Here is a 26,638-nt window from a genome sequence, read left to right on the forward strand (position 1 = left end):
TGTCTGCAGACACAGAGTACACAAAATGCAGAGTCCAATTCCTTCACTCTGTGAGATGGGGATAAGGTCAAGATCAGAATGCCTCCTGCAAAAGGAGGACTAAAAACCATCCTTAGCCCTGTCCCCACAACCCCACTTCAGAGAGATGAAAAAGAAAAAAAAAAAAAAAACAATGGTGAGTATCACCCAGAAGAGGCCTCATGGCAGGTACCGGGGAGGGTGGTGGTACAGTCTCCTTCACAATGCACGTTCCAGTTAGGAGTGCCACTCTCAGTTCTCTCACTTAATCATCATGTGTTAGCCTCAGTTTGCTGATAGGGAAAATGTGGACCAAAGATCACCTTTTCAAGTTCAGAAAGAACAATAGTAAAATATTAGTCAGATTTGGGTTTTCTGATTCTAGCATGATACGGAATAGGAGTCAAGAAATATGAGAACTCCAAGTGTCCTCAAGCAAATCTAGTCCTCCTTCCTCTTCACTTATGGAAAACAGAGTCCCCAAAGGAAAAGAATTTGGTTTCTTTATGTTTTATGTCCTTCTATAATGACAGATACTATCGTTATAGTCGGGAAAAATTACTGAGTAAATCATTTTCCAAATATAAACACACTGTATTATAAAATCCACTGGTGCCTAAATATTTCTTGGCAGATTCCCAACCCCACACAAAAGTAACTAGAGTAATATTTATTATAGTAACAATTTATTAGTATACAAAAGAAATAACACCTCTGGACCTCAATACACATAATCTTACATTAAAAAAAAAAAAGGCAAACATCCTTCCAGCAGAAAAAGACCTTTCTATTAACCAACTCCCCTCCTTTCCAATAGGCTATAATACATTATTGACTCATCCTTGTCCCATAAGGGGATTAAACAATGACTTATGAGGAATAACATCAAGGCACTCACTTCAATTAAAAATATGTAGTATAAACATATTCCTAAAAGTCATCAGTCTTAATATAATTAAAGGGGGAAAAGACAGTATACTTTTTTTGGAGAATAGACAAGATGGAGTTCATTCACCTGTCAAATTGATATTGTCTTGATTTGCATACAAAAGTTGCAAAGGTAGCCCATTTTGGTATTTTCACATACACATTTCTGAGAAACAGAAGCCATGGCAACATCAGGACTCAAATCATAATTTTCCAATTGATTTGCATTGAAAAGGCAAGAGCTATTTGATTCCAGGTATCTCATTTGAGGGATGGGGTATTGGATAAGGAAGAGAGAACTCCCCAAATAAGTTCATTAAAACTTAAGGTAAAAACCCATTCTAGCACAGACTTACAAACAGCATCTCTAATTTTAAAAAGACATTTGGTGGTGTTCTTCGTGATTCAGTCTTCATAATTCAATATTCTTCTATTTTACACAAAGTTTAAAAAAAAAAAAGACATACACACCGAAGAATGTTTAGTGTAATGTTTACTTTCTTAACAATACTTAACATGTTTCCTTTAAAACTGAGTTGCAAATTAAAAATTGTTTATTAGGATAAAAATATTTATAAAAATAAATCTTCCTCACTCCTACATCTAAATTCTCCATTTCTAAGTTACTTATTTTCTTTTTTTAACCTTGAAAATTGGGCTGGGTGGCTGGGGCTGAGCGTTACGGCACTCCTCTCTCATGTCTGAGGCCCTGGGTTCGATCCTCAGCACCACATAAGTAAAATAAAAAGGTATTGTGTCCATCTACAGATATATAGGCTATAACAACAAACCAGCTGGTTTGTTATTTTGTCCTATTCCATCTACCTTTTATTATTGTAATTCATGGCAATCTAAAATCTTTCTGCAAAAGTGGGGGAGGGGTGTGGTGGCACAAACCTGTAATCTTAACAGCTAGGGAGGCTAAAGCAGGAAGATCCCAAGTTCAAAGCCAGCCTCAGCAATTTAGTGAGGCCCTAAGCAACTCAGCAAGACCCTGTCTCAAAACAAATAAAAAGGGATAGGGATGTGTGGCTTAGTGTTTAAGTGCCACTAGGTTCAATCCCTGGTTACCTTCTCTCCCCACCTCCCCCCCCCACCACCACCAAAAAGGGGTGGGGGGCAAATTAGTTCAAAGCTTAAGTGTTCTAGTTCCCATTTCATCCTTTTTTTCAGTTTTTAAGCCCAGTTTTAAATAAGGCATCACTAGAATAAAAAACAAGGGGGGGGGGGCCACTAAAGAACAGAAAAATTGAGCAAAATCTAATTCCTATCAACTGGATTTTTACCATTTCCCTGTGGAATCTTCCTTTGAATAAACCAGGGGTATCACTGGCTCCTGCTCAACTCTCAGTCAAGCTTCAACTCAACACTCTTCTACAAAGCACATCCCCTAAGGGTCCCAGTGTGTGATTGATTGATTGAGAGAGAATTTTACTATTTATTTTTTTAGTTTTCGGCGGACACAACATCTTTGTTTGTATGTGGTGCTGAGGATCGAACCCAGGCCGCACATATGCCAGGAGCGCGCTACCGCTTGAGCCACATTCCCAGCCCCCCAGTGTGTTATTTATTGAGTACCATAGTACCAGTACCTGGCCCAGGGTCCCTGACTCCTGGGTAGGTCCTCAAATATACAAGGTAATGTCTACATTAATGTAAAGAGAACCCACAGTCCAACTCTAACAACACATAGAGAAAAACAATTCATTAAGAAGGGTCACAGAACATGAGTTTATCACTGTAACTTGGAGACTGAATTTAAGTTCCCAAGAAATGCACTTCATCCCTTTTCTTACTTTTAAGATCAGGGCTAAGCCTGACAATATGGTTGTTTTCTTATTTGGTATGGAGGATTGAATCTTGGAGTATTTTACCACTGAGCCATATCCCTAGTCCTTTGTATTTTTGAGACAGGGTCTAAGTTTTCAAGGCTCGCCTTAAATTTGAGATCCTCCTGCCAAAGCCTCCTAACCTGGGATTACTAGATGTGCCACCCACCCAGTTGACAGTGTGTTCTTCAATAACAAATTACTAAGAGAATACCCCTGCACAGAATTATTTTTCTTATTAAAATGTAGCCATTAATATTATAAGTCTAATAATGCACAACAATTCCATACATTTTTAAAGTTCACTGTTTACCATATTATAAATCTAACAATAAATTTTTATAATCAATGTCTCTATCATTTAAAAGCTAAGCCAACTGTCAATCAAAAACACCTTGCCAGGCATAATGGGACATATCTGTAATCCCAGCAAGTCAGCAGCCTGAAGCAGGAAGACTGCAAGTTTAAAGCCAGCCTCAGCAACTTAGTGAGGCCCTAAGCAACTTTTTTTTTTTTCTTTTCTTTTTTGAGAAACCCTCTCAAAAAAAGGGCTGGGGATGTGGCTCAGTAGTTAAGCATCCATAGGTTCAATTCCCAGTACAAACAAACAAACAAACAAAACCCTCCTTTTCTTTTTGTTCTACTTTAAAAAGATCAATTAGACATGTCAATCTTATTACCATATCAGAATCACATAGAATACTGGAGTCACATAGTTTAGAGGGAAGACAGTGCTCTAGAATAGTTCAAACCAGCTCTTTCAGCTTTGGTGAATCTGACTCTTCCCTTCTGAAAACAGAAACCAGTTCTGACCTTGCTCTCAGAGGTGTGCTACCTAATCCTAATCCACTATTGTGTGGAGTTTACCAGGAGTTGGATTCTGTTCAATTGGGTCCCTTCCTTGTCTCCCTTTATAGGTCAGTCTCTTCAGTGATTATTCCCTGCATTGTTTTCCTTGCACATATGTCTATTCCTGCATTGACAGACTCTACCCTTCTGTTGTAACAAATTTTAAAAATCAGGTTATAAGAGTTTTAACTATCCAAATTGTATGCACAGTCTATAGTTCAATGAAATGATAACCATTTAGATAGAGTTTATATATTTATCAATAAGTAACAAGAAAATGCTTCACTTAGACTCTCACGTTTAGAATAAGCAAAATAATTTTGTATCAAAGCAATTTTAAAAATATCAAAAAGCAGCCAGGATGGTAGTAAAAACTGTCTTTAAAATAAAAAGGGCTGGGGATGTAGGTCAGCGATAGAACCCCTGGGTTCAATCCCCAGTACAAAACAAAACAAAAAATACACACACACACACTAGTTTTTGGTTGTAGTGACGATGGCAAATTAGCCTTTGGTTCCAAAGAGATGTTAAAAATTTTTAAGTTTACATAGACCTCAAGTCCAAGTAAAGAATGAAACAACTCCAGTGAAATCTTAAAATATCCTTATAATTGCCTACTAAAAGCAGAATCTCTTGTTTACTCTTATTTATCTTGGTAGGACAGGTGCAAATCAGAACATTATTCAAGAATAATGCTCACTGCTTATTTAAAGATCCCAAACTGTTCATATCCACATTGGTAAAAGTTTAGGCAATGCACAAACAATGTCATTCATCCTAAGAAATTTTCCAAATTCTGACCAAAATGAAATTCTTTGGCTATGCTGGTACTGGATTATAGAGTTGTTGTAAACATGTACTCATTACTCTGTCAGAGTGTTTGACATCTATAATATTCTCAATTCAAACCTGGCTTGGGGAAGGGACAAGAAGGGACAAAAAGCAACTGACCAAGACACGGGTTTTGACAATTATTATTCATAAGGCTGGATAGAAAGGGCAAACATCAGGGAGCAAAAGTTCTAAAAGGATGTCAAAATTCAGAACATTACATCTAATCATAACATTAATCACCTAGAAGATAGAAATCTAGACTTTGTACTCAGAAACTGCTCTGTCAAGATAATGGAAAGGTATTTTTCCATGTAAACAAATGAGAGAGTCCTATAATAGACAAGCAACACTGGCAGTTTATGGAGCAAACAGAAATACCAAAAAAAAAAAAGAAAGAAAATATATATATGTATGTGTCAAGTAAGTACAAATATAGTATGTTTAAAAGCATCCCACCTCAATAGGAGCCCTGTATATAAGGCTTGATTCTTATAATATCTAAAATTATTTAGAACATAGAAGCAGGCTAAAAAAAATATTTTGCACTTCTTTTAAAAGACTTGGCTAAATGTTTAAATCTCACATAAATTAATCCCCTATTCCTAACTTTGGAGAACCTGCTTTTTTCTTGCCTTTGAAGGTCCAGATATAGAATTATAAGCTTTCAATGTCAGATATTCTTGATTTTCTAAAGAAACCATTTCTCAACTCGCAACTTGTGGCCAATGATCAGAAACAATACATCCATACTTGGGTTTTTACAAATGTGCTTCTAAATTATTTTGTGTAATAGTTTTAGGTGACTTGAGTTAAAAGCTGTCACTGTCATCAATATTTACTGTACATCAACAGACATCTATGGCAGTAAGCACCAGCACTGTTTTCACTAAAACATATACAAATTAATTATTGATGTCTTTTTGGAAGCACTCTTGCCACTCTTGTGCATTCTTTTCCAGAGCAGCAGCTTATATTTAAGAAAGACTATCTAGTCCCCAGCAGACCCTTGCTAAAATGATATGAGGGGGGAGGGATATAAAATTTACTGCCAAATAAACTAATTCTTAAGGGAAACTGTCAGCCATTCTTTTTTGCCATCTGTCCTTGACGGTCTGCCCAAAGCTCATTTAAAATACTGTAAGGCCAGGCATGGTGGTGTATGCCTATAATCCCAGTGACTCAGGAGGCTGAGGCAGAAAGATCACAAGTTCCAGGCCAGCCTTAGCAACACAGTGAGACCCTGTATCCAAAAAGAAAAGAGAAAAAAAAAAAAGAGCTGGGAATGTGGCTCAGTCATTAAGAACTCTTAGATTCAGTCGCCAGTAGCAAATTAAAATACTTTAGAAAAGGCAAAATCAGCTCCTGCTTTATCTGACATGACTGAAATTGATATTCAGAAATGCCAGCTTAGGACAGATTCCATGGGAAAACACACTAGGATAACTTAATGCTGAAACAGAGCTTAATGGTAGATAAATGGTCAGATAAAGACCACAGAAAAGAGAATTCCCAATGCAGAACATTTCTAATTTTGACAAACTCTTTGCTGAACTACTGACCTTAAACAAAAAGCTATGACTAAAACATTAAATATATTACCAAGGTTATTCTGTAAAATGTTAGTATGTCACAAACCTGCTGGCCATCAGACTCCTAATGAGACTGTGCCTACAGTTCCCTGCCTTAAGGATAGGACTGGTTCTCTCCTACTGAAATCCAGAGATCCTACTGCTATCTGGGGAACAAAGACTGGGAATAGAGAAGCACAAGAACGAGCTTGTCTAGTTAGGACCTCATGCTTCACAAGCCCCTTATGCTGCTCGTTCAAGGGCAGGTTCAACACTCTCCCTGACTTCTTCTCCTTCCTGTCTACAGAGCCATACAAAGGCACAAATATTTCTAATGCAAATCCCAACTTCACTCCTTTTCTGCCTGGAGGAGAAAGAGTCCAAATGTATAGCCCCTAAAACAAGGTGGTAGTAGTCTTGGGACTACTTTACTCTTTAATTCAGTAGATATTTATTGCATCCCCCAAATACTTCATATCTGTATGAAAGCTTGAAACTACAACATTTTCTTCTTTTTAACTTTGCCCAACAATAAGTTCTGCTGCATTTGAGAATATACAAAGGCCATAAACTTCAAAGGAAGAATAATTTCAAGTGTGCAACTTGAAATTATTGGAAAATGTTGCACACTTAAAATCTTAACCTATTGGCTTGACATTCTTCCTTTCAACTACTTTCTCAATCACCGGACAGACTCAGACCATTGAGAACACATATTCCTTTCTGCTTTTGAGATTCTACTGCAAAAGCCACTGCTTCGTACACACTATAGAAAAGAAGGTTTTCTTCTTCCTTTTTGGAATATTCTCCTCTGGCCAAAGAATCCCTCACAGAAGGATTGCACTGAGCCAGCAGAACTTGGATACCAATGGCTTCATAATCTCTGCGAACTTCCTTCAGTGTATGGATCCCTGCTGTATCTAAAAATTGTATTGTACTGCAGTCAATCACTATAGTATGCAGCTCCAAAGGATCATGGGAAAGTTGCATTGAAACTTCATCCTGGATTCCACTGAGAGTCACCGTTTCCTCTTTGAGCTTTATCTTTGCTGCCTTCTTCTGAGCTGCCTTTACCAAGACTGGGTTTAGAGTTTTTTTGTATAAAGCAGATCTGAAGCATTCTTTGTTTATGTAGTACAGCGGAGCTACAAAGCGGAAAATCTTAATGCCTGGCTTAGTCTGAAGGTTCTTGTAAGCAGATATGGATTCAAAGATTTCAGTCTCTTCCACCAAACCAAGCAATGAAATCTTTGGCTTCTGGGTGCGGAGGATGACACAAAACATAGAAAAACAAACTCCAACAAGCAGGCCTATTTCAGTGCTTATCAATGCAGAGGATAGCATAGTAACAAACCATATAACTGTATCCATTCTGCTAACCCTCCACATCTTGGGCACATCTCTAAATTTACAAAGGGCTCCCCGAAGATTTACAATAGTGATCACACCAAGGACACATTTCTGAAGGGAATAGAATAAAGGTGCAATTATCAGTAAAACCAACAAAAGAACAAGGGCTGTCACCACAGCAGAAAGCTGAGTTTGGCAACCTGTTGATTCTTTAACCAATGTCTTTGCAAGAGCAGCGCTAGTAGTAATGCAGTGGAAGAAGGAAGGGATAATATTGCAAAAGCCAATGGCATACATTTCCTGATTTGCTCTGACCGTGTAACCATGTTTCTTGGCAAACATCTCAGAAAGTGATACAGTTATAGCAAAACCAATGATAGAAATAGCTATTGCATCTACTGCCACACTAGGAATTAGGCTCCAATCTGGTGCTTGGGGTGGCATAAACCCAGTGGGAATATGTCCAGCTATACTAGAATTGTAATTCTCATTTAGTTTTCCATAATGAGAGGCTAAAGTGGCCGCCACGACAACAATTAGTTCGGTAGGAATTGGTGCCTTGAGTTTGGACTTGAAGCGCTCATTGAGTTCTTTGGTTGGCAGAAGGACCAAAAGGCACAAAAGGCTGGTGATGAGATCACAGAGATTGGTCTTATGGATGTTTCTGAAGATATGAATCCAGGTAGTGATAAATGAGCCCACGCCACTACTCCGAGGAAGGCTGAGCCCAAGAAGATATTTGGCCTGAGATGTAAGAATAGTGAAGGAGGCACCAGTGACAAATCCACTCAGCAAGGCATCGGAGAGGTAGACAGAAACGAAGCCCACTTGAAAGAAGCCCATTGCAACCTGGAATAGATGATATATAAGTGTTAAATGGAAACAGAAAAGTGCTTCTCAATTTTCTATTACACTACATTTCTAGCATGGAAACAAACCATCAGAGCATCACAGAAGGTCAGAAATTGAATGAAGGCAATCATGCATCAATCTTTTCATATTACAAGGAGAGGGAACTTGCCCAAGGTCACACTGTCACTCATTAGTCCAAGTGAAGGAGCAACTTTGGATATCTATCTTCCCATACAATGTTTCTTAAACTTGAATAAGGTTCATACTTCTTTTCAAAAGGACATTCTCAAGGGTCCACAAGAAAACATACAAACTCAAATTGGAAAAATTCCTCCAATTTAAGAAACCACTTATTTTTCATTAAGTCATAATCATTACTTTAAAAGTGGAGCTATAACTGGTTAAAAAAAATCACATCAAAATAGAATCACACTTTAAAAATTACCGTAGAACTCTTTAATCTAACTTCTGTAAAACTTGTTCTCCATTCAGTATGTATATACTTATACCACACTGCCACCCATATTAATAATAATCTTGTATTTTCACAGTTAACACCTTTTTATTTCTTCCTCTTCCCAGCTCCTCAGAATTCTATCACAACTTTCTAATTCTTGGTGAGACATACTAAAATCAAAGAAAAAGCAGACTCTAAAGAGTATTACTCATCTGTACCTCACCTTCCTTTCCCTATCTCATCCAAACACCAAATTAAGTGAGCCAATCTTCCCCTTTGCCCACTGGTTCCAAACACCTGCATTAGAGAAGAGGTTTAATGTCAGTGCTGACTTATGGATGCTAACAGGCAGGGCATAATGATAACAGCAAATTAGTGGCTACTATGGGAGACCCAAGAATAATTTAATTTTTAATCCTTTCTCCTGGCTGCTATATAGTAGCCCTCAATTTATCCCTTCCTTCCCCAATAACCATGGAGAACTACTGCATTTTAAAATTTTATATTTTTTTGGCACTGATGACTGAACTCAGGGGTACTTTACCACTGAGCTACATTCCCAGCCCTTTTTATTTTTTGAGACAAGATCTTGCTTAGTTGTTGAGGGTACTGCTAAATTGCCAAGACTGGTCTTAAACTTATGATCCTCTTGTCCCAACCTCCCTGAGTTGCTAGTATTATAAGCATGCACTACCATACCCAGCAAACTGTTTTTATTAAGAGTCCACTCACCAGAGCAGCAACTCTAAAGGAAGGTAGAAGAACCTATAATTTGAAATATTCCTAATCCACACTTCTCCCTATCCCCATTCTTTTTATCAATTTTTTTTTTTTTTTTGGTTCTAAGAATTGAACCCAGGGGCACTTGGCCACTGAGCCACATCCCCAGCCCTATTTTGTATTGACAGGGTCTCACTGAGTTGCTTAGCACCTTGCTCTTGCCGAGGCTGACTTTGACCTCAAAATCCTCCTGCCTCAGCCTTCCAAGCCACTGGGATTACAGATGTCCACCACCACGCCCAGCATTTTGTTATATTATGCTCACTATCTGAGATTTCATGTAGTGATTACTTTTGCCAGAAATGACCCATTCTTCCACTGTTTCTTACCTGATAAACTCCAGCCATAAAGGTTACAGTGCTGCCAACTTTAATTGCATAGCAACTTTTATCACATACCCTGTCTAATGTCTGGTTTACTAGTGTGCTCCTATTTAAAATAATTTCTAAAGAAGGAGCAATATCAGAGCCAGCTTTGTGTACTTCTCGGTCAACTACCTCACCAATCATAAGGCACAGTACACCAAAAATGCCCACAGAGATGTGATGGGAGGTACCAAATATGAAATAAATGATGCTGGCAAAAAAAGATGTATACAGTCCATAAATAGGTTCTTGGCCAGCCAAAAGGGAATAAGCAATGGACTGGGGCACCAATAAGATGCCCACAATCAAGCCAGACATCACATCTCCTAGAATGTTCTTCTTTAGATCATATTTTGGGAGCCATCGCAAAACAGGAAGGAAATCAAAAATCATATTTTTAACTTTGGTTGGGCTACACTGGCAACTCTTCTGTAGCTTTTTGATGACAAACTGCTTGATGTTAGTATGTGATTTCTCCTGAGGCTCCATATGGATCCTAGGATAAGAACTGCGTCGATCATTGGTCTCAAATTGCTTCAAGTCAGTACTTGATTCCTTTTGAGGCTTCAGAAGGACACCGGATGGAAGACTGTCATTTCCTTCAGCTGAGTCCCTGGGTGAAAGGTCATGTTGCTCTTTACTTTCCAAAGACATTTCCGGAGACAAATGGTTCCGCTTCCTACCCCAGAGAAAATATCAGTGTTAACCGATAAAGTAGTTCTCAGTATTCAGGTATATTAACAATCCTACTTGTCACACACATGGAAGTTAAGAGGACTTCATTTTGGGGATACATATCTTATGCCTTCTTTTCTTCATCAAGCCTTGTTTATCTTAGAGGAAAAAAGACAAGCACCAGACCACAAACAGCTAGGTCAAAGCAAACAATTGGTTGATACAGGACACCCCAAGAGTATAAAGCACTAAGGATTATTTTCCATATTTGCCTGTCTACCCCTGCAGTTTTTTCTTCAGACAAGTTACTGGGGCACTCTGTCTTCTTTCTATATACAATAATGGTCTGCTTCCCAGGCATACCACAAAATAGGATCTAGTCTCAAATCTTCACTCTTCTCTACCCATCCTTGAAAAAGTGGTGGAGCACTTGCCTAGCATGTGTGAGGCAGTGGGTTCAATTCTCAGCGCCACATATAAGTAAATAAAATAAAGGTATTGTGTCCATCTAAAACTAAACAAAAAATAAAAATAAAAAAGATGGCTCTTTGTGTATGTATATGTTCATTTTTAAATGACCCACTAATTGTTGAGAATAGAAGATAAAGTATGTGACGGAGTATAGATAAGTGTTTTGGGCAATAAAAAGAAACTAGACCAGAATGCATCTGAATCTTCAAATAGCACTCCTTTACTTAGATAGGGAAGAGAAGCTGATAAGAGAATGTTGAAACTTAACAAATATCAAGTGCATGGGGAGGGTTGATAGGGCACGTGACTAATATATGCTATAGAAGGTTTTGGTCCATTCTACTGAGTTCTAGTTTGGAGTTATCTGCCTTATGGCAGAGCCCATATTCATGCAAAGAGAGACCCACTTGACTACTATGAGTACACACAATAAAACATAGGCTATCTAGAGAGGAAAATGTTGCCTTGAACTTCCACATCTCTAGGTCCTACCAAAACTATAGAACTAGTGCCATAAATCTACTACTAGGAACTACAGGAAAATAAAGGAGATAAAAATAACAAAAAAGAGAAGGGACAACAAAAATCTTAGGAGTAAAAGAGGAGGAACAAGAATCATGCTCTCAAAGGAGTCCAGTGAACACTTTTTAGCAAATACTTCACAAATTAGTGACTTTCCATAAACTATGTGCTTAGCTTAGAATATCCATCCATCTCTCTGCTTGTCAAGACCTTAATCATTTTTGAAAACCCAGTTAAAATGCTACCTTTGCTACAAAGCACTACCCAGTTTCCCCTAACCCAAATGAATCACTGTGTCTTCTGTGTTCCACGACACTTTGCATCTGCATTATAGTAGTAACCACACTCTGTATTAGTTAAGTAAGAGTGTCTCCTGGAGAAAAGACATCTTGTTCATCAGTACAGTCATCACTAAACACAATATAATAACTCTGAGATAGCAGGTTCACAGAATATTTGAATAAATTTAAGAACAAATAAGCAAACAAATTTGTGACTATGAATATATAGAGTCAAGACAGATGGACGACTCAGGAAATTTTCTATTTTCTTTTTTCCCCCCAGTCCTGGGGATTAAACCCAGGGACACTTTACCATTGAGCTACATCCCCAGCCCTTTTTATTTTTTTTTAATTTTGAGACAGGTTCTCACTAAGTTGCTGAGGGCCTCTCTTAATTGCTGAAGCTGGCCTGGAACTTGTTGATTCTTCTGCCTCAAGCCTCTCAAATCACTGGGATCATAGGTATGTACCACTACAATTGGTCAATTTTCTGTTTTATAACTGACAGAAAAACAAATCTTTGTGAGGTATAAACCTAAGTGCCACATTCCAAGATCCCATGGCCTATTCACCAATACAAGATATATAAAATTTTATTTTATTTAGGTTGAAGAGTAAAATAACAGTTATTTTGATGGTCTTGTGAAGCAGAAAAGGAAAAAAAGGATAGATGCAAATGGCTACTGACCCTAAGCAGATAATCAGGTTGATGGATAGACACAGTAGCTCTTCGTTCCTCAGTGTAAACAGTCTGTAATTATCTTCTCACTTCCAGCTTTCTTGAGCAGCTTGAATGCACTTCTTACCTCCTAGTTTGGAGCAGCTCTTGTTGATTTCTGGGTCAAAAGTCTTTGACAAACCTAAAAAACAAAAAGAAACATAAAGCAAAACTAAACAAATCTGGGTCTTTGCCTTCTATGGAGCTGTTGAAAAGAATAAAAGAAAAAATACTTGAAAAGTATAAGAGAAGGCTGGGTACAGTGGCACATGCCTATAATTCCAGTGACTCAGGAAGCTGAGGCAGAGGAATCACAAGTTCAAAGCCCACCTCAGCAAGGCCCTAAGCACCTTAGTGAGACCACCTCAAAATAAAAAATAAAAAGGATTGGAGATGTGGCTCAGTGGTTAAGCACCCCCGGGTTCAATCCCCAGTACCACAAAAAAGCAACAACAACAAAAATTATGAGAGAATTGTAAATTAAGAAAGAATCAAATAAAAAAAGAATCAAATAGAAATGCTGTAAAAACTATAATAGAGGCAAAGAATCAATGAACTCAGGTCAACAGAAATTAACTAATGCAAATCAGCTAAATGCTGTTTTGCTGTTTGGTATTCAAACAGTAACAAAACCAGAAACCTAATACCAAAATAACAGAACATCCAAGATATGTGAGACATCAAGCTAACTAACATGTGCATAATTAAAATCTATAAAGGAGGAGAGAATGGGAGAAGAAATGTGTGAAGACATAATGGCCAAGAGTTTTCCAAAATTAATGAGACACAACTACAGATCCAAGAATCTGAAAGAATGCCAGGAAGGATACACATAAAATTAAAACAAAACCCTGTACCTATACATATCACATTCAAGCTGCTAAAAACAAAATATAAAGAGAAAATAAACAAACTAGAGAAAAAGCCACACTCTTTACACAGGGACAAAGGTAAGAATTACAGCATCTTTCTTTTTAGAAATTATGGAGGCCACAAGACAATGGAGTTATATCTTCACCAGTGAAGTCTACACGCAGAAAAAAAATCTTTTAAAAGATGAAGAAGAAATAAAAACTCTCTCAGATAAACACTGAATTTATTACCAGCAGGTCAGTTAGTTTGCGTTTGTGCACTATGTTGCCCCTGCACCCATCCTCCCTCATAAGTTACAGAGAGATTCTTTAGGCAAAAGAATATACCAGACAAATTTAGGTCAACACATCAAAGAAATAAAGGTTCAGGAAATGGCACAAATGAAGATAAAATATACTTAACTTTTTCAGTTTAAAAAATCTTCAATTTCTCTAAAAGATAACTGTCTAAACCAAACGTTGAATGTCTTATTTATGCATATAAAAAATAAATGTGTGACAATAATAGCAAAAAGAATGGGACTTGGAATGGGGAATTACAAGGTCTATCTGTAAAGTATTATAATAGTAAAATGATTAAAAAGGCCAATTTTATGTTACATATATTTTACCATACACACATACGCAAAAGCCAAAAGGGACAAAATTCTAAGACTCTTATGCCATATATGAAAAGATAAAAGACCATGAAATGCAATCCTCATATTCTGTAGATAATAATAAGGGGTTCAGAATAGTGAAATCATTTAAAGCAGAGCTGGAACTACAACTCAAGTATCCTGACCCCTTAACCTTTTTCCTCTAATAGATTATCAGTCTCCTTATATGTGTACAAATCATCAAATATTACAAGAAAACTAGTGTCAACTCCAAAGTAATCTAGAGATCTAAAGTTTATTGAAAATTGTTAAATCTTAACTCAATACTAAGGTAAACAAGTCATCTACCAAAATAAGCATCGCTTCTTAGATGGAAAAATCTAAAATAGCTTGGAATAGGTAATGTATAATTTGGAAATAATTTTCCAGTACTCCCAGCACTTACAAGCAGCAGGATGATAGCCCTAATACTAGCCTCTCTGATTTGGACACACTCTGTAGGTACATTCTGCCTTCTGACTGCTTATTTTGAAGCTTCTTAAAAATCTTAAGAAAAGTTGAAAGAACAAGACATGAAACACCTGTATACTCACAATTCACCTACTTAACTGACAATTGTTCTTTTGCACCCTTTGTCCTTACAGAGTCTTGTTCTTCTGAACAACTTGAAAGCTGCAGACATACTTTGCCTTAAACACTTCATTGACCCTACATTTTGTAACCCTATGCTATCTGCCTCTTCTTCAAAAGAAGAAATCATTAACATAAGATGTCTACCTCTTGGATATACTCTTCAAAAATCTGCAAGGGCTCCCTGCCTCTTAACAGTCTAATAAAACCTTAGTACAGTCTCCTAAGTAGAACAAGACTGCAACTGCCTCTCTTGCTTTCTTCCATTCACTAGTGTTCCAATCACCAATCCATAAAACTATTAGGCAGTCTGCTCCTTTGCTCATGCTATGCCTTCAGTCTGGGATGCCTTTTTCTTTTTTTCTTTCTTTTTTTTTTTTTGTGGTGGTGGTGCTGGGGAATGAACATAGGCCCTCATACATGCTATGCTCATGCTGAACTACACTCTCAGCCCCTTTCTATCTTGGTTCTTTTTCTAATCCTAGAAGGCCCACCTCACAGGGAGACTTAAACTTCTTAGGCTAATCTTCCTTGACACATTACATAAAATGATTTAGCACTTAAGCAAACATGTCTCTCAAATTACAGCACATTGATAGGCAGGCATCAAGTCATCCTTGTCTCTTAGAACCCAGCACTTAACGCCTCACACTTGCATTCACGTTAACGGAAATAAACATTTATGTTTCTTTACTTGAAACAACTTTTGTTTACTGAGGATTGAACCCAGGGCTTTCTGCATACTAGGCAAGTATTCTACCACTGAGCTGCATACCCCTGCCCTTTTTATTTGATTTTGAGACAGGGTCTTGCAAAGTTTCCTAAGGTGACCTCAAACTTGTGATTCTCTTGTCTCAGTCTCCCCAAATAGCTAGAATTACACCTATGTGAAACAGCTGAATGTAGCCAATACAACTAAGTATCAAGTAAATACAATGAAGACAATAAAACTTGTTTTCCAGGTATCACAATTACCAATGTTCATTTATGTCTATGATACAAAATAATCAATATGAAGCATTTATCAGTAGTGTAAACATCATGACATATTATATCTGATATTAAGCACAATCGAAGACAAAATAATAAAATATCCAAGAGGAAAATAATATAAAACCACCATCACATAAATAGTTCCTTGTGCAGTAATTCACAGCTTTCAAGATTACATACACATCTTCTACTTGCCTCCTCAATAAACTTAAGGACACAACAGGAATTCCCATTTTCCAGTATGAGACAAATCAAGTTTAGTCACTTGCTCTATTAGTAACATCAGATTCTCAAATCTCATCCTCCAATTTCCAAGTTTAGCTTTTTCTATAAAACAACACTGTCTCCCCCAATTTGTTTCCTTGTTAAAAGGTTTTAGTTCAAACTATTAGTCTGTAGACAAGTACTCAACTCAGGATTTCTGAGTATATTAGTAATTTTAATAAGTGAAGATAACACACTACTTAAGCAGGTTTGGTTAAAAAAAAAAAAGTCCAAGACTAAAATTACTTTTATGTTTCATACTACATTCATACTTGGTAACATTTTCTTTTTTTCCCCTATTAGAAGCAAAAACATAAATTTACTCCAGTATTACATTTTGGCCAGAATAACTGTCATCCAAGACAAAAGTCAAACAAAGCAAATAAGCCCTTGCCTCCTCCATACCTTTTTTCTTCTCTAATGGAAGTGCTCTTCTCCAGTTATATTCATGGCTTGCTGCCTGTTTTCTCAAAGGATACCTTATCAATTAGTTCCTTCTTAGACACAATAGAAAATGGCACCACTGCCATCTGGGTCTATCTCTGCTTTGTACTCTCATCCCCTTTGCCTAATTTTTTTTTTTTTTTTTTTTTAAAGTCTATGGCCCTGTCAGTTTTTAAACTGTCTTTCAGGCGGGGGCAGGTAGGGGTAGTTCAGGGGCAGGGGGCTTGCATAGCATCCAAAGGCTCAGGGTAAAATCCACAGCACCATTAAATAAATAATTGTGTTTCTTTCCCATGAAGGCAGTGACTTACTCTATTTTGTTTGAAGTTGTATCCTGAGTGCTCTGTTATGTGGCATCTAATAAGTGCTTGTTGATGGTTGATAGTTTAACAGCTATTCAGGAAGAAAAAGGAAGTTATTTTCCCCATTCTTACTAACTCACCAACTCTGACCCTTCCACCCCCACATACCAAAACAAAACTTTTTAAAATATTTTTTTAGTTGTAGATGGACACAATACCTTTATTTTGTTTATTAAGGTTATTTATGTAGTGTTGGCAATCTAATCAAGTGCCCCACACATGATAGGCAAGTACTCAACCACTGAGCCACAACCCCAGCCCCCCCAAAACCAAACTTTTATCAAGAAATTATAGTTTGGCAAACATCTGCCTGGGGTTTATGCTCACTAAACATGTTGTGTTGATTCTCAAAGTCTACCTCTAGTAAATACCTCTGGAGATCCCCCAAACTCTGAATTTGTTCATTTCTAGATCCTCCCCTAGGAGGCAGCACACTGAAGTACTGTACAATGATTTTCAAATAGAGATCAAAATGCAGATTCTTAGGCCTGCCCCTAAAAATCCAAGTATGGAATCTAAGTCTCTGCACTGTGGATAATAATGAGCTTTAGGGCCACATATGGAGAATCACTAGTTGTATTCTAGAAGTCAGACCAAATCTCTATTTAGATCCTAGCTACACTGTTCAAAGTTGTTCAGGGCTGGGTGAAACCTTCTACTTAGCATCAATTTGTGACCTACAAAATGGAGATAATATTACCTAACTTGCAGGATTAGGTAACACAAGTAAACTACCTAAGCATATAACAATTATTTAATAAACAACAGCTATAAGTCTCTCTCACAATCTTTGAGATTCCTTCAGGAAAAAAAAAAAAAAATTGGACTCATTTCTTTTTTTTAAATATTTATCTAGTTGTAGGTGGACACAATATCTTTATTTATTCATTTTTATGGGTGCTGAGGACTGAACCCAGGGCCTCACACGTACAAGGCAGGTGCTCTACCACTAAGCTACAGCTCCAGGCCGGACTCATTTCTTTCCAACAGCGCTGATCCTCCATTTCCTATTGATCCAACTTTCAAAAACAAGAATTTCTGCTTAACCCAATCCTATAAATCACATTAGCTCTAGATTTCACATAAAGCCATGATGTGAAGCTAGGGGTGGGTATGGAGCAATGGCAAGAGGCCCTGGGTGCAATCTCCAGCCACTCTCTTCCCCAGCCTCCGCAGGAAAAAAAAGGGGGGGAATATAGGGGTGAAAATACTAATAGGTACCAGAAAGGAGTGCAAGTTTTGGATGCTTCTAACTCATGGTGGGCCCCAATCTGTGCAAGAAAAAGGGCCCTGCCAGATATTTACAAGCTGAGTACCAGCCCTAGCTCTGCAATTATAGTTAAGGCCCTGGACCACAAGTCTTCTCAGTGTCCTCACCTAACCACTGAAAGAATTCCAACTTCAGTGTATGAGTATTAAAGAAGTACAAGTCCATACCCTTCTATGACTCAGAAGCAAAAATAAATAAATCTATTGCTTTGAGGGAGAAAAAAAGGAAAGGAAGTCAAGGAAGGAAGCTTAAGTCCTAACTTTGTATCTAACCAGGTGTCTGATTTTAATACCCAAGATAACCAAGTATTCTCTTCAGGCCCGTTTCCCCATCTGCCCAAGGTGGGGCGGCTCCTACCACCTCGGTGCAGCTCCCCAGGTCTCAGGGTGCCAATCGCCTCAGCAAGGAACAGCAGCTCCGCGTCTGCGAGGTGCGAGGGGTGTAGGATGAAAAATGGGCAGTCATGGGCCGCAGGAGCTAGCCGCCTCATGAGATTGAGGCTCTGCTCCGGCCACCGCCGATTAAGGGAATAACCCGGACTCACGCCCACTTCTCCCCGCCCGACCACTACGCTCACGGAGAAGCTAGGTCATGGCTTCCTCCCACCACTCTTGGGACCAAGGCCAGTCTGAACCTAAAAGGTGCCCGCAGATCGCGTAGCGGCCGCCCCGACCCCTCCCCTTTGCTCACCTCTGGGGTCCGGACAGCAGCACGCAATGAGGCCCCGCGGCGCCTCCTCCGCCGTGGCCGGGCTGAGCTGACACCTCAGCGCCGGCAGAGGCTGTCCGGCCCCGCGCTGGCCTCTTTTTAAACGGCCCGTCCCCTTCCCCGCCCATTGCCCGGCCCCCGGAGGAGGCAGAGGACCAGTCAAGCGAGACCCAGGGAGCGCAGCGAAGACGCACCGGCCAAAGGTGGTGCGGAAGGTACTCCGGTTGCTGAAGCCCGGGACTTAGGTGGTCACGTGGTTCTGAGGCGAGCGAAGCTGCTGTCAGCCAATGACTGGGCCCGGGCCGGCGAGGGTTCCGCCCCCTATCTATTTTCCTCCTCTCGATTGGCTGTCCTGGCAGAAGGGGCCACGCGGCCGAAATCCTTCGGCAGTTCCTCCGGCCCAGAGACGGGTGATTCAACCGCCAAGTGGGCAACCTATCGGTTCTCAGCCGTGACCCGCAGAGTGTAGGGAAGATGAAATGTCAGGATCGATAAGCGGAAGCGCTCTGCGCGGAGCTTTAGAGAGCTCTGAGATTGTGAGCTGCCTCATCTTCATCCAAGACTTCTTAGGGCTCCTTTTGCTCCACCCGCAAAGGGGAAATTGAAGCCCTGAATGGGAAAAGGCGGCTAGAAAGTTAAGGCACTTGCCCCATTTGAACTTGTTCTCCACCAAAGATAACTAGAAGGCCCTTTTTAAAAACGTAAAACAAAAAGTGTAAAAGTATGAAATGTAATTCCAGCCCTTGTTTAAAACCTTCCGTGGCTTCCCATGGCCTTTATAGAGCTCTCGCTCCCTGTGTCCTCTGCACTTTCCTCACTGCTCTGAACTGGCCATCTCTTGTGGGATCTGAACACTGGTTGCTGCCACCTGTTGTCTCGGGTCTCACTCTAAATTCTTGCCCTCTCCTCGGAGGACATCCCTGACAATCTTATGTAAAGGAGCCACCCCGTCCCACCCTATCACGCCCTCTTGATTTAATCATAGGTCTGGACAACATGGCGTATGCATTCATTCGTTCATTTGTAGCTTTCATGGAGAATGAATTATGGTTAACTTCTTTGCCACGAACCTCTTCACAATCATTTAAGAAATTTTCTTATCTACAGATGATTGATCCCCAAGTTTTGTTGCCCACCGAATTAAGAGTTTCCAAGGTCACAAACTACATCGGTAATTGTATTAATCAGGGTTCTCTAGAAGAACACAATCAAAGGAAGTATAATGATAAAAAGTTGACTTATTAGGTTAACTGGGTAGTCCACGAAGGCCGCTGCAGGCTGGAAAGCTGGGAGAACCAGTAGCTGCATAGTCTTAAGAGGCTGAAGCCCCCAGAACAAGAGAGATGGATGTTGCTACCCTAATCTGAGACCTAAGCCTTTTGGAGAATCACTGTCAGAGTCCTCTTTGGAAGAGTCCAGGAGAGAGAATCCGCTCCCTGAGGGCAACAGCAATCAACAACCCGTTCAAGAAGAATTTAGCTTGAATCTGCTGCTGCTTCTTTGTTCTTCCAATTTTTATTTCATACAAGCCATCCTATTGATTGGTGCTGCCCATGCTTGGGGAAGGTCTCCATTTCAGTTGACTATCCACAGACCAATCATTCCTAGGCACACCCCCATAATCCTTTTAAGCCTTGGAACCTCTTAATCCAATCAAGTTGACGATTCAAATTAACCACTATAGTAATCAACAACCAATACCTGGGTTCTGATTCTTATGCTGCCCCTTTAGACTGAGGACAGATAGTCTAATGCGCGTCAGTATTCTCACCTTTCAAAGGGTAGTTAATGGGCTAGCACCGAGTTTTTGAGAGGATCAAATAAGGCAATGGGATGTAAATTATTTGCAGCTCCCTATAGATTGCCCAACAAGCAGAACCTCCATAATTGCCCATTTCTGGATGTTTATCACGTGTCTCATAGAGATCTTCATATTCATATTTTAGTTAATTCTCACAACCCATCTTTTTAGAGGAGACCCTATACCTTGAGTCTCCTTTTATATGAGAAGAAATGAGACTAGAGATTTTGGGTGAGTTGCCCAAATGTGTATGGTTAATAAGTGACAGATGACTTTAACCCAGTCACATCTGACTGCAAAGCACATTTTCTTAATCCCTACATTCACTATACTATTCAAGTGTTAAGAATCTATCCACAACCTTACATATAATAGACATCAATAAAGACTGGTCTAATAAAGGCTATCATTTTCTTCTTTTTATTCCATATATATTATTCTGCACTACAGATGAAGAAATTGAAACTCGGGATGTTGTTACCAACATCATACAACTGGCAGGTAGTAAATATCAAGGGCAATTTCTGAGAACTGTCAGATGTTCAAATCTAAGAACACCCAGCTCTGCCTCAGTGCTGGGGAAGGTGCTAGAGAAGCTTTAGTTCAGCCATTGGAACCTCTCTCAGTTTAACATCCTCAGCTGCTGCTTAATATGGTGCCCCCCTCAAAACCCTCAGGGGCCCCATGAAGGTGGATTTTGATCTATCATGCCTATATTACCTTCACTGATGCTCCAATGGCTCCACAGCATATTGAAGGGGGAAAAAAAAAGACAACCAACTCCCCCTGATGGAGAGCTGGCTAATAATCTGCTTTTCTTTGATAACAGCAGGTCACCAGCCTGGCCAGCCAGTACCTAGATGTTTTCACCCCTCCTACCTAAGCCTAAGCATTTTCCCTCTTGTTGGTCTCAGGGTTTATAGGGTGGCCAGCAACCTACGGGCTACATATTATAGCCATTACTCTGTTCCAAACAGCTTCACCAAAGAATAACTAATGATGTATTATATTAACTGGGGGAATTATGGGTCAATAAGGAAATCATTTTAGGTCAGGGACCCCATTAGGATCCACCATCTCAGTACTTCCTGAAGACCTGTTTTTTTCCCACATGGGATAGGCCACTTCCTCTAAGACCTCACCCAACCTTAGGATGACTTTTACTGTTTAATGGAACATTCCTGATTTTGCTCTTCAGGAGTCATTGTCATTGCTGTAGATGTTGTACTGTTATTATTATTTTTTTTAATTCCACATCTTAAAAATAGTTGACAGAAACTCAAGTAAATAAATTCAAAACATCAAGAGGCTGGCAATGTAGTTAAATAGTAGAGCACATGCTTAACATGCACAAGGCCCTGGGTTCGTTGCCCAGCACAAAAGAAAAAGAATTTACAGTGAAAAGAAAAATCTCCCTCAGGCCCTATCCATTCTTACCTAAGGGTACCTTTCTCCAGTGTACAGCCCCTGTTTCCTATGTTGCCTTTCACATTTATTCTATGCCATCAGTTCTCGATTATGGCTGCACATTAGACTCTCTTAGGGAAATTTCTAAAAGATACCAGTGTTTGGGTTCCATCTCCAGATATTATAACAGGTAGTATAGAGTGAGTTCACGCATCAATAGTTTAAAAAAAAAAAAACCCTCTCCATGAGTACACTTGGGATCAGCAAACCAATGTTCTATGCATATACAAGACTGCATGTGTATTTTTAAAATAAAAGTGGCATGTAGTATACACTAACCTGTACTTTAAAAAAGTAATATACCTTTAAGATTGTTTCATATAAAGGTACAAAAAGCTGCCTTTTGACTATATTGCTTAGTAAATCACTCTACAACTTAGAGAATTTATATATATATATATATATATATATATATATATATATATATATATATATATATTACAGTTTCTGAGGGTCAGGAATTTGGTAAGCTCTGCCTGGTAGCTTCTGGCAGATTAACTCTAGAGAGTGGCTAGAAGTAGGGTAGAATTGGGATAGAAAAGGGGCTCAGTGCTGGGAGCCATTAGCCAAGTAGGTATGACAATTTCCTTGCCAGCGTACCCCATGTTGCAGTGACATTGAATGTAGGTGACCTTGCTCAAGGACCAGGGCGGATTAGGGTGTTCCCGGTTTAGGATAATTGGGTTTAGGGCGTTCCAGTTTAGGACATTCCAGGTTTAAGATTATTCCTCCTGGGAATAGGGCGTATCCTGCTGCCTGAGTTCCCCTTGAGTTCTCACAGGATTCAGACAGTAATTTTTGGGAGATAGAAGCCCAGTGGAGGTGGATTTGGGCAGAGAACGTGGATTTCCCCAGAACGTGTTTGTAGACGGCTGGTGTGAGTTCGGGAATAAAGAGTTCTGTTTGAATCTACAAGCTGTGTGGTGGCTCGTGATTGTGTGCCCAGCCAGACTGCGGCATTTGTGCCCAGCCAGACTGCGGCATTTGGCGTCCCATGCGGGGAACTTCTGAAGCTTGGAGGTAAGTGAAATTGCTCGTCCCTGAGGAAGAGCAAAAGAATGGGTGACCATTTCAAAAAAAAACAGTGCGTTCTTGTTTTGATTTATCTTGTTTTTGTTTCAAGCTGCCTATCCCTAGAAATTTCTCAGGCAAACTGGAAAAAATGGTTGACTAAAGGTTTGAAGTTTGTCGGCCCTGAGGAAGAGAAAATTGATACAACGATTTTTTATTCGGTTTTTGTTTCATTCAGTTTCGGTTTTGTTTTGTGTTATCTTATTGGGTGCGTTATCTTTATAGTAGATTAGAAATTAGTAAAAAACAAACCGAAAAGATGTTAAGTAAATTGTTAGAGGTTCAGACCATGGAGAAAGACATTTTAGATTAAGCAAAAGAGAAGGTCTCTTGAGCTAGTCAGACAGAGGAAGAAAATTTAAAGGAAAAGGGGTTGTTAGGAAAAAGGCCACAACAGGAGGCTGTTACTAACTCCGTTTTATCACAAGAGGGCGTAATTCAACCAACAGCCCCACTGATGGAGACAGCTGAGTGGCCCTCAAACCCCGTAGTTGATAAATGGGATCCTGAGACAGGACCTCAAAGATTAGCATGCCCTGTACTTGAACAGGCAGGAGGGCAGCGAATTCACCGTGCTTTAGATTTTAAAACAGTGAAGCAGTTAAAGGAGGCTGTAACAACCTATGGTCCCCAAGCTCCCTTCACGGTAAGCATGGTTGAGTCCATTACTAACTTGGACATGACACCAGCAGATTTGGCTAGCATGTGTAAATCTGTACTAAATGGAGGACAATATTTGTTATGGAAGGTTGCCAATGAGGAATTTTGTGCGGAGACAGCTAGGCGAAATGCAGCAGCCGGTTACCCTCAAAGAAATCTAGATATGTTGTTAGGAAAAGGACCTTATGAGGGTCAACGGCAACAAATTGAATATGATCCTGCTATATATGCACAAATTGCTGCAGACGCAGTTAGGGCATGGAAGACTTTACAAGGACATGGAGATTTACAAGGTCAGCTATCCAAGGTAATACAGAGAGCTAATGAACCTTACGCTGACTTTGTAGATAGGCTAATTCAAACGGCTGCCAAAATTTTTGGGGATACAGAACAAGCAATGCCATTAATAAAACAACTGGCTTATGACCAAGCAAATCGTTGCTGCAGAGAGGTTATTAGACCATGGAGACATGAAGATTTAAACACATATATTAAATTATGTAGAGATATTAATGAACAAGGGCAGGTCTTGGCAGCTGCAGTACAACAGGCTTTAGATGCCAGGCCAAAAACATGCTATGATTGTGAACAAACAGGACATTTTAAAAGGAATTGCCCCATAGGAGGAGGGTTTAACAAAAGTAGGTATCAAAGGAATAGAATACCGGGTATTTGCCCACGATGCCGTAGAGGGAGACATTGGGCTAACGAATGCCATTCTCAAACCACCATAGAGGGTACTCCCTTATCAAAAAACGGACAAAGACCAGGTATTTATCCACGATATCGTGGAGAAAGGCATCAGGCTCCATTGCCAAAAAACGGACAGGGGGGCCCAATGCTCCGGGGCCCACAACCACAAATATACGGGGCAGTGGAGGATCCCAGCAACACCATCAGGGTAGTGCCCAGGACACATTGTCCATTAAATCCCTCATCAGACAAACCGAGGGAGCGCAGGGTTGGACATCTGCGCCTCTGCCAGAGCAGTATTAACTCCAGAGATGGGAGTTCAAATCATTCCCACAGGAGTAAAAGGACCTCTTCCCCAAGGAACAGTAGGCTTATTATTGGGACGTAGTTCATCTACATTAAAAGGACTTATGATAAGTCCTGGGGTAATTGATCCCGATTATGTAGGTGAAATAAAAATTATAGCTAGTTCTCCAAGAGGTATATCAGTAATTTCACCTGGAGATAGAATAGCACAGTTGTTAATAATACCCAGCCTACATAATAAATTTCCTAGTCATAGTGTAGAAAGAGGTTCCAGGGGATTAGGCTCCACAGGTGTAGATTGGGCTATGTTGTCTTTAAATTTAGATTCTCGCCCAATGCTAAAACTAAATATTCAAGGTCATGAGTTTAATGGGCTACTGGACACAGGAGCTGACCTTAGCATCATATCTCGTCAAGAATGGCCAAAACATTGGCCATTACAACAAGCCACTCAAACACTTCGAGGCCTAGGAGTGGCGACTAATCCCCATAGAAGTTCTATGATATTAGATTGGAAGGATCCTGAAGGATGTGAAGGAACTATACAGCCATATGTATTGGATCATCTTCCTATAAATTTATGGGGACGAGATGTCCTAGGTCAATTAGGTTTGACGTTAACAAATAATATCAATCCTAATGCGCCCACTACTAGAGCTAGACAAGGCTTTAGGAAAGAAAAAAGATTAGGAAAACAAGGGCAAGGTATAGCAGCACCAATACAAATAGATCAAGGAACAGACAGACATGGGTTGGATTTTCAGAAAGGGCCACTGAGACAATCAAAATTACTTGGAAATCAGAAAGACCAGTGTGGGTTCCTCAGTGGCCCCTGACTAAAGAAAAGACACAAGTAGCCCATGATCTGGTCAAACAACAATTAGCGGAAGGACATATACAACCTTCCATATCTCCCCATAATACTCCCATTTTTGTCATCAAAAAGAAATCTGGTAAATGGAGATTATTGCAAGATTTAAGAGCCATTAATAATGAGATGGTCATTATGGGACCAGCTCAATCAGGGATTCCTCAATTGTCTGCTTTGCCAAAAACCTGGCTGCTGGTAGTAGGCTCGCCCTGGCCCCTGGGGACTCAACCCCCAGTTCTTTGTTATGCATGTCAATGTGGCCAGCTCACAAGGCCATGACAAGGGCTTGCAGTTCCCTGTTTATCTGCCTCGCACATATGTGTCTCTCGGGAACATCTTGACCTGTTCGAGCCTCCTGATAGGGGATGGTGACATGACGGTAACCCAAGGACGCAGTTATTACTCTTCCCTCCTCACTTTTGAGTAATTTCCCACAGCTGTTAAAAAGATATATAAGGGGAACAAATCTGGCAATAAAGCGCGCACATGCTCCTTCCTGGATGAAGAACCTTGGTGTCCTGTGTATTTTTAACCCCGCCGTCCCTCGCCGGACTCGGCTCCATTAGCCGGACGCGGCATCTGGAGGTCCCACTGAGATCCGGAAAGCAGGGGTAAGCGTACGGGGCTCACCTTCTAAAGGTAGAAGGGGGAGGATTGATTTAAAGATAATTTAAAGAGACAGGGTACATACCATGGGTAACTCAACAGCGAAGGTTCGTCTGGCCAACGAACTAAAAGAGCTGTTAAATACACAAGGAACAGGAATAAAAACTAAGACTGCAACCGAATTCGTTGAAGTTATCGCCCAGGCTTGTCCTTGGTTTCTGACAGGAGGTTTTCTCAATAACAATGATTGGGATTTGGTTTGGCAACAGCTTCGCAGGGCTGTGTTGTCCGGAGGGGATCTTTTGTTGTGGAAAAGTGAAAATCAAGAGAGGTGTCACGAGCTAGCCCGAGTCAATCAGGACGCCAGCTTCCCACGGCGTAACCTCGAAATGTTAACAGGCTCAGGACAATATGCTGTCATAAATCAGCAAATTAATTATGATCCTGGGGGTCTATGCTCAGATAGCCTCAGCTGCGGTCCATGCCTGGAAAGCCTTGCCCATTTCTAAGACTGAAGCAAAAATT

At 39.9% G+C, this 26,638-nt stretch overlaps 1 protein-coding gene across 1 annotated transcript; it reads right to left on the bottom strand.

Moving 5' to 3' along the window:
* Positions 1-725: 725 nt before the first annotated feature.
* Slc26a2 (solute carrier family 26 member 2) lies at positions 726-18,808 on the bottom strand. The gene is made up of 4 exons (XM_071612244.1): positions 18,621-18,808; positions 12,467-12,638; positions 9,794-10,508; positions 726-8,224 (listed from the first exon to the last, which is right to left on the bottom strand). The coding sequence occupies exons 3-4, from the start codon at positions 10,481-10,483 to the stop codon at positions 6,704-6,706; spliced, it is 2,211 nt and encodes a 736-aa protein (XP_071468345.1). The 5' UTR covers positions 10,484-10,508; positions 12,467-12,638; positions 18,621-18,808; the 3' UTR covers positions 726-6,703.
* Positions 18,809-26,638: the final 7,830 nt, after the last annotated feature.

The sequence above is a fragment of the Marmota flaviventris genome, chromosome 5 (genome assembly GCF_047511675.1).
Source record: "Marmota flaviventris isolate mMarFla1 chromosome 5, mMarFla1.hap1, whole genome shotgun sequence".
Taxonomy (NCBI): Eukaryota; Metazoa; Chordata; class Mammalia; order Rodentia; family Sciuridae; genus Marmota; species Marmota flaviventris.